At 35.4% G+C, this 9,743-nt stretch overlaps 1 protein-coding gene across 1 annotated transcript; it reads right to left on the reverse strand.

Moving 5' to 3' along the window:
• Window positions 1-3,044: 3,044 nt before the first annotated feature.
• Window positions 3,045-4,004, reverse strand: LOC143579182 (uncharacterized). Its single transcript, XM_077062594.1, has one exon. It carries the CDS (start codon window positions 3,657-3,659, stop codon window positions 3,066-3,068), a length of 594 nt encoding a protein of 197 aa, XP_076918709.1. The 5' UTR covers window positions 3,660-4,004; the 3' UTR covers window positions 3,045-3,065.
• Window positions 4,005-9,743: the final 5,739 nt, after the last annotated feature.

Raw genomic sequence — 9,743 nt, forward strand, 5'->3', positions numbered from 1 at the left:
ATATATATATATATATATATATATATATATATATGTTGAGTTATAATAAGAAGATTAGTTTTTATAGAAAGGATAAGAAATAATCTTGTCCATTTATTTTAGACTTGAATGGTTGATATTAGATTAGAGAGAAAATCAAGTATAAAACAATGGTACGCGCATAATAGAGATAACACATTTGTTGACTTTCTCTCACGGAATTCTTCTGTTTCTCCGTATGATCTCTATCATCTTCTCTATTCCCTTTATCAAGTCTCCTATCCCACCTAGGTCTATGAATTTTTCTATCAATTCCATTATCTTATCCTTAGCCATGAGGTTCCAACATTTTTTCCTGAATTTTCGTAGGAGTTGTTCCCGGGCATACTAAAAAAAAGGTTATTATACACCCCAACCCCGTTCCTTGGAAAGAAAAAGGTAGCACCGAAGAAAGGAAAGAGCGAGATGGTGGTTTTTGTTGTTCCCGCGAAGCGAGGATGATTCGACCAGCTAATGAAGTGGGTCAACTTTTTGTCTTCGGCCAAAAACTTTAAATTCCCTCATCATTTTAAAACGTTCATAATTTTAAAATAAGTGTGTTTTCAATATTAAGGTAGTAGACTAAAATACCCTCTTTTCTCTCTCCCTCTCTCTTTATATATATATATAAAATATTGGGCTACAACACCACTACACCCCTAAATCAAAACCCACATTTTACTAACCGGGCACCACAAGACACAAATCGCCCAATTTTATAGCCCCTCCACTACACATAGCCTAACGAAACTATCATAAAAGTGAAACACCGAATTTCAAAACACGCGGAACCAGCTCATGGATAATTAATTATGTAACCAAAGCCGCAAAAAAAGCTATAATTTATAGGTTAAACACCCGGCTTCAAATACAATTTTTGGCATGGAAAGAAATTATAATGAAAGAGAGATATAAAGTGTGGCTCATAGATACATAAACAAATATACACATAAGGAACAAATTAAGTATCAAATATGAGGGAATCATGCATTCCTAATTTTCTTGCCGTGCCAAAAAAACACTAACAAGCATCGATAACGTATGCTTCAAGGTTATGCATGGCATATACTAACTTAACGATTATTATTTTCGTTTTAGACTTCTCATTAAATGTGAGATGTTGATTATGATCAATCATTCTCATATAGTGTCCAACTATTCGATCTATTACCCTTCTATTAAGATTCAAAATGATCAATTAATCAAAGATTGTTAGACTTTACACAGGCATTTTCATTAGTTTGAATCAACGAGTGGCCTAGATATGTCAGCGTCTTATTAAATTCGAGAACAAAATCTATCTTGACCGCATAAACCTCTCTTTATGATTTACTTTGCACTCAACAACACATTTATAATTGTTAGGCTAGCTAATGAGTAGCGTTAAACCATGTCAAAGGACAACACTCAATAATCAAGTCCCAATATGCATATGAGGTTAGATCGAGGACACAAAGATACTACGTACCATGGGGTTTCGTTGTGTCACTAAGATGGTGGGGTAATTACACCATCTATAGTGGTCTTATCAGACTATGTCTCTCCCGTTTAATTTATAGAGTGTACACTATATGTTTTTTGTTGCATGTGTGGATTAATTAGCTAGTCCTTGGCAGGGGCGGCTATGGGGTATGGCGGGTAGTCAACGGCCACAGGCTCGACACCTCGCTAGGCCCGAATTTATTTTTTTTTAAAAATGTACTTTTATGAAAAAAAAATATGTATAATCAATGTTTCAACATAATTACATAATCATTGTTTGGTATAATAACAAAGTGGTATGACATCTAACTAAAAGGTTGTGGGTTCTAGTATTACTTGAGGCATTTTTAAGCTTATTTTTATACAAAAATTTTTTACACAACTCAAATCATAATCAAGTAAGCTCATTTAGAATTAAATTATTTAAACCCAATAAAATGTTTCTCTTACTTAAGGTCCAAAATTTTTTTTGCCTTTGACCCAAAAATATTTCCGACTTCTCGGAGCACCCTGGTCCTTGGATATGATTTATATTTTGCTGATGGACTGTTTGCTTTAAATGCTCATGCCCCATCACACGTTGGTGCACATGCTGGCAACCTGTTCCGCTTGTTATATTTGCATGCTTATTTTGGCTATGATCATTTCTCTTGATGAAAAGAGTTATTTTTACGTATTTTATTTATCTTATCGATCAATTATTATTAGTATTATTATTACTTGTTTAATTATATTCCTATTAATGTTATTTCTTTCATAATTGGTTAAGTCCAATGGTAAAGCTTGGAGAAAAACACGAAGGGGGATGAACTCAATACATATATAAAATTTCTTATAAACATGTAAATTTATACTGTGTATATAGTCATAATGGATGATGAGAAATGTCAAAACGTTTAGGTTTCTCTCAACATCAGTTACATAATATAGTTTAGAAAGATAGTTAGATGCATCAACTAAGGCTGAGGGTAGTGGGGGGTGGACCGGGGAGGGGGGGGGGGGTCCATGTGGTAGCCTAGGTGGCTCGCACACACCACTACACCACCGAAGTGAACAGGGGAGCGGACGGCCCCTGTGGTCCGAACCACAGGGCTTGGTCAAGCTTTTGAGCAAGGGTTGAATCAATAAATTGGGGGTGGGCAATCAAGCCCCACTACACCCTATAGGGCTTGGTTGAGAGGCTTGATCCAGTGTCATGTCATCGCCTACGTGTCAGGTTTTGATTGGATCACTTGGGGCTCAACCATGCCCCATTACCCTTAGCCTAATAACGTTTTTGATAGCAAATTCTCACACATTTATTTATTTCCATAAAAGTTGAAATTACAACTTTTGATTAATGGATGACTTTTAGCTAAAAGTCAATATTGCAAACAAATACTCAACACACATTTATACTTTTAGCTAAAATACCTTTTTGTTGGTGTATCTAATGCTCACAAAAATTACATAAGACTCAATCAAGACCTAATACTCACAAGCATAACACACTTTACATTTTATAAAAAGTGATATCACTCACACATGACTAGTGCCCCCATGCATGAAACTAGGTAATCATGCTTTTAGTCATTAATCTTCCATGCAAACAAGTCTGTTACCAATGGGATCACAGGTTTCTTCTTCAACACTTTCTTTTCATTCAAGTACATGCTCTCCCTACCCATCTCTCTCTCTCCTCCAAAACCACTTAGCACTTCCCGCATAGTTATGGATGGTGTCCGCCGACGCCGTACCACCACCGCTTGCCCGGCCGCCACCGCCTCGACTTTTGCTATTTTTGACATGTTCTTATGGAGCTCAGCATTCAAAGAAGCCAAAGCCACCTCAGTCTCAGACTCTCTTTCCTTCAATAGTTTCAGCTCTCTCTTGGTTTCCTTGAGCTCGAACTCGAGTTTTTTGAGAGTGGTCATGACCAAGGGAGACGGTTCTTGATCGCTTTCGGATGATTTCCACAAGGTTTGGTTAGAATTTGGTGCATGTTTCCATATTGGAGTTTCTTGTTTTGGTACCGGTTGTAAGCGCTCCCCGAAGATGGCTACTGCTTCTTTGACGGAGCGAAAAGGGCGGGTGGTGTCGACGGTGGGGCGTTCGTCATCGAGCGATGGCGGGTTTTCGGGTAGGTCTAGAATTAGTTGAGGACTTTGATTAATGGACATGGTGGTGGGAATGAGGTTTGGAAAGAGAGTTGAGAGGGAATATTGGTTTTGAGGGGTGGGGTTGGATGTAGTCTTTGCTTGTACTTCAAAGTAAGTAAGTTATTTGTTGTTGGTGGGGTAGTGTGGTTTGATGGTTAAGGGATTCTTGAGTTATAGAGACATGTACTCCTCAACAACTTCAGCTTGGTAATTAAAAGCAGATTTGCAATGTTTGTTTGTTTTGTGAAATAATAGTACATACGAATAATAGGATTGAACAAAATACACTAAGAACTCACATTTTCATATATTTTTTGTTTATTACATAAAAGAAAAAACTTTGACCCATAAGTTTAATCACGGGGTAAATCACCAAAATAGTTCCATTGACTAAATGAACTATTGAAGTAGTCATTGACATTTGTGGATTATCAAAATATCTTTGACTTTATTCTTTTTTTACCAACCAAAGATCTTTTGTGTCAACCATTCATCTTGTTCACCATTTAAAGTAATAGTTTCTATAAGTTGCGTCATACGACGCAACACGTCACCTCATGCATCATTTTCGATCTGTTGATGCGTAATCATACGAAAAAAACACAAAGAAAGGTCATCTTCTCCTTGCACCATCTTCTCCTTTGCCAACATTTCTACCATGTCATTTTTTTCTGTCTCATGTACCAAGAGGACTCGTGACAATCTTTGGTTAAGTAGTAATCAAAACAAATTCTATGGCCATTTTGGTAATTTTAGTCGAGACGGCTATTACGATAATTTCCCCTTAATCATGACCTTTTTTTGTTGGAACCCTAGATGAACTCTCGAGTTCTTAATTACTTGGAGAATGGTTGATCAAGTTAATAGGTAATACTTCCTCCGTCCCATTATAAGTATCCATATTTTATTTTTTATTTGTCTCATTAGAAGTGTCCACTTTCAAAATTAATTAGCCAATTTCCAAGTTTACCTTTAAACACACACAACTAAAATTAATAAACAATATTGATGGACCCACTTTTCAAGTGCATTATTGTCATTTGGCAAGAAAAAAAATTAATCATTCAGTCCACCTAAAACTTTGTGTTTTTCAAACATGGACACTTATAATGAGACAGAGGGGATATGAATCTTTTTATTAATCTGAATCTGTCCATTTACAAGTGTTCATCCCTCCTCTCTCATAGGAGATGAAGGAATCTTGATTACATGAGATATAATATCAAAACCCTATGTGAAGAGCTATTTTCCTCCAGTCCCTTTGCTTCCCCGTTGAACTCTCCTTTTCCCCATGTATTCATTGTATCTTTTGTTGAACCCGGAGACAATATTCATTTAGCCGTTCGCCTGGAACAGGTAACAATGCCCCCCAGTTGTGATGTGACCTTACACTGGTTTATTCTTTATTTTACTCTATATCTACTGGGCTTTCGTGGGCCTTCTTCCTGTGCCTTTCATATTCTTCTCATCTGGGCCGTTTTGTGAGCCCGTATTTAGTGTAGGCTCTTCAAGTCCCCCAGTCCATTTTGCTCGTTATTTATGACGAGTACAATGGACTCACAATAAGTCTGTATTCTACCTCTTGTGTGAGCCACCTTAAACTCCGATCGCCTAAATGGTTGTTAGTATTTATTCTTTTATGTGGGAATTGAGTGAGTACAAATGGAAGATCCCCACTTTTTATATAGCCATGGGGGAATCTTTCATACAAAAACAATATCCATAGAACTATTACATGATGGTTCTTGACCTAGGAGCTTTCTCCTAGGCCATTGTTCTCTTTGACTTAGACCTCATCCATTCCAACAACATGGCCTTGCACATGTGTTGTTCTAACACTTTCTTTTGGGTTGATGCTACCAACTTATTCAGATCGTTAGGATAAGTCCTTAACCCCCCTAGAACATTTGATTTCGTTTAGTTACTTTGGGAGGTCTTTTAAAAAATTCTCTTTTAGGCTTCCTTACTTTAGTCATCCTTAATTTAAGCTCGTGTTTCCCCGACAACGACGCGCAAAAACTTGATGTGCTAAAAGTAGTCAAATAAAAACACGCTAATCTAGATACTAAGTAATAAATTCTAGACTCGTAAACTTAACTAAAACTACTAACCGGCAAGTGTACGGTCGACTCTAGTACAGTTTAGTAAGTCCGGATATCGAACCCACAGACTCTTTAGATTACGTAAATTAACTAATTAGACTAAACTAACAGACACGACTATTTATTTTATATTCTTAAAGGGGGGGGGGGTGTTTAAAATAATTAAATATTAAACTAATAAATTAACTAATTAAGAAAAGACAATTAATAAAACACAAGAAATTAAATTTGACTGACGCAGATGATGATGAAAAACCACCTAGACTAGAATCCTCAAAGTTATAGTTATCAATTATTCGGAAAATGCTTATTATAGAACTGGGATCGTAAAATAGACACTTAAAAGAAAACCCGAACAGGACCCCTGACCCTTCAAGAAGACACCTATGAGGTTTTATTAAGTTATTAAAAACACCAGTTTTAATATTAGACTTCCTTAAGGTTATCTAATTAATTATGATAGAGTACCTTTATAGTGAAATCCTACCTTACAACGCGAAAATCAAAGGTAATCTGACGAACTTAATTAACTTGCTAGACAATATTAATTAATCAAACCTAGACGGACTCCTTACGAAGAATTAAATCTAGAAATCTCAATCAAGAAAGATCTAGCAATAACCTATCACCTTACAGCTTTCTAGGTTAGCAGCACACTTTTAATCGTTTGACTTATAATATTATTCATATGATCTTATTCGAATTCAATCATAAACTAGTCAAAAACACGCAGTAGATGACCTAACAAAATCCTATCATATGAAACAATAACCAAGAATTTTGTGGAATAATAAAACTAGAACAACCAAAACCAAGTACACATACGCATCAATCAAATAAACCAAACAATTTACTGAATCATAAAACCATAACGAAAAGCAAATTTTAAATAAAATAAAACTTCAAACAATGGTTCATCACAAGCCTAGGCAGTTTAATAAGTTTAGCCTAGCATCTTAAAATCAAAGAAACAAAAATAATTAAATTCAACAACCAAGCTCATAATTAAAATAATAAATTCAAACCGAATATTGATGATGCTTGGTTGGGTAAATGTTAAACCCAAACGCTCTTGGCTTGAACCAACTGCTTGCTCCTCTTGTTCTTTTCTTCTTTCTTTGCGGCTGTTCAAATATGTCGAACAAGGGCAGTCTCCAATCTCAAATAAAAATAATAATAATGTTGATGTCGACCTCCCTCTGTCGTGCGTAGGGTTGCCTCACCAAATCAGCCTCTCTAGTTCTTTATATTATTATTCTTGAATGTAACCTAGGGTGAACCAATTTAATTCTTTTCCACCGCTAATCTATTTTTTCATTCTTGTATTTGGTTCGGCCCATACTGTCTTGAATCAAACAATAATGTACTTTGTAAATAGCCCACTAGAGTTTTAGCCAATCTTCTCGTTTGATCTATTTTTGTGCACATGGGTATTACTTTCTAATTTCTTTATTGTATTTAATCCTTACACTTCATATCTTGAAATTTTAATATTCTTTCTTATGACCTTTACCAACCAAACTTCACACTGACACAACATTCAACGTAGCTTCTCTACAAAACAAACAAAAAAGGTTGTATTAAGATCATTTATTTTTTTTAGACTAACTGTACACATGTTTAACAGTTATAATCATATAATATCTAGTTATATCAAATATGTTTCATTCACTCATCGGTCTCAAATTCAGTAAATATACTCAATTTTAGCTCATTGTTTTCTATAACCTTAAAACCTCACATATGAGCCAACTAAAATTAATACTCAATAAAAACCTAGCTAAAAGCACTTAAAAGTGTAGAAAATATTTATATAATAATATGTATTATTTAGACCATATCACCCCCTAGAACATTTGATTTCGTTTAGTTACTTTGGGAGGTCTTTTTAAAATATTCTTTTTTGGGCTTCCTTACTTTAGTCATCCTTAATTTAAGCTCGTGTTTGCTACTGGGCCTATTTCACTTAATATTTGGAGAACCCAATTCAAAGGTAATCTCTTCAAGTCTCCCTAGTCCATTGTGCTCGTTATTTATGACGAGTGTAATGAACTTATATCAGTTCGCGCGGCATTTTTATACATCCTTAACGACCCTTTCTTTATTCTCCGGAGGTGTCCGTTGATGTTTTTTTCTCTATTGGCCGATTTTTGTGTTATCTTAAACAACTCAACACTTCTCTATGTTCCTTTTAAAGACATATGCCCGTCTTCGAACTTTCTTCGCAAGGTTAGTGCTGATATCCTTTGTCGATATCACCATTATATCAGCGATTGCTAGAGTGAGAATGTTATTCTTAGGCTCGTTTCTAAGGTAGCTTTCTCAAGTCTTCCCCATCTATTATTGTTATAACTTATGATAAAGGTAATGGACTAAACCCCGACCCGGCTCATCCTTACGTTTCTTTGATTTATATTATCTAATCCCTTTTTATCTTTTCAGCCCATTACTGGCCCACACCAGAACCGACGATATTTTTGAAAATGCCTCTCATGCTTTCCTCAAGATGTCATGATACCTTTTGAATCATCTCCCCTTCTCTTACTGTTGGCTCCCTTTTCCCACTTTCAAATTTACATTTCCTATCTCCGTTTTATCTGGTTGGTAGGATGTTTGGTTGGAGTAACTAGTACTCTCCAAGTATCTTGGTTTCTCTTGGGCTTTCCGGACTTGGACCCCATCATGGGACGGAGACCCATTCTCATAGAAGGCTTTACAAGTTCCCATAGTCCTTATTCTTTATGGTAAGGACAAGAGACTGATGTAGTCACGTCCCATCTTTCTCATCATATACGTGACGTGTTCATCCCTTTTAGACCCATTCATTGGGCCAGTTTCAGACGAGATCCTCTTTTGATATTTTGGTTGAGGTAGATGATATTTAGTTCCCATGAGCCTGACCCAGTTCTCTTGATAGTTTAAATCTACCATGATATAAATACACAGTTCCTCTTCTATATAATAAAGGATGAGTAAGCCACAAACACAATGGGTTGATTATATTTTGACTTATCAAATTTGGACCCGATAAGGTTGAAATGGTGAAGTAATGGGATGAGATAAGTACCAAGCATTATAAACTCATCTCCATACAATGGGCCCAGTCCTGTAATTGTCAATTCAAGTCCCCCAATCCCTTATGCTAATTATTTATGATTAGGAAAAGGGACTTAAAACCCAAGTTTCTTTAATATAACCAAGACAAGGTAAAGTTTTCTTGTGACAACTGCCAATTTTCAGGTTAACTCCGTTAACTAAACCCAGTTAAATCTTGTTGACTATGTCTATAAACCTAGTTAGTTCTGTTAACTACGTTAATGAACTCTCATGCATTTTGTGTCATGTATGCATACATTGAGTCAGTCGTGTCATTGGTGACCTATGTAAGAGTAAGTAGTTGTTGGTAAGTAGAATAATAAACTAGCCACACATTTTATGATAAACATAATATGTTACATGTATTATATATGATAGATATAATTGTGTTACATGCTTAATATGTTACATTATTAGTTGTTGTATACTTATAAGTTGTTGTAAGAGAGTTGAATAATTAAAATAATACAACATATGATATATTACATGACTAGTAACTAAATGAACTATTAAACCTTAAGTTAAAAGATTACTTAGAAAATACTTTTAAAGAATGTAACATGCCACATTTTAATAAAATGAAATAACCTAAAGTTTAATTAAATTAATTATAACTTAATGAGTGTGTAAATGAGTGTGTAATGATAAGGGGGGGGGGGGGGGTTATGAATCTTCTTTCCTTCAATATCTCTCTCCTTGGCCGTCCACTTCACAACACACACACACACACACACACTTTCATTTTTCTAAAACACTCTCAAAGTTCATAAGAACTTTGGTGATTCTTGGAAGCAAGGGTGTAGGGTTTTGAATCAAGCAATAGGTAAGTATAGTTTAGTACATGTTCTTGTTCATATTTAGATTTGATTCATGAAAACCTAGTATTCAAATAATCGGATTTGTATAA

This window comes from Bidens hawaiensis, unplaced genomic scaffold (genome assembly GCF_021521415.1).
Source record: "Bidens hawaiensis isolate Kalapana, Puna unplaced genomic scaffold, B.hawaiensis_p1.1 tig00000142_1, whole genome shotgun sequence".
In the NCBI taxonomy this organism is placed as follows: domain Eukaryota; kingdom Viridiplantae; phylum Streptophyta; class Magnoliopsida; order Asterales; family Asteraceae; genus Bidens; species Bidens hawaiensis.

What these genes read in the sequence shown, in the direction of transcription:
- LOC143579182 (XM_077062594.1), bottom strand. Translation starts at nt 3,659, where the DNA reads ATGTCCATTAATCAAAGTCCTCAACTAATTCTAGACCTACCCGAAAAC.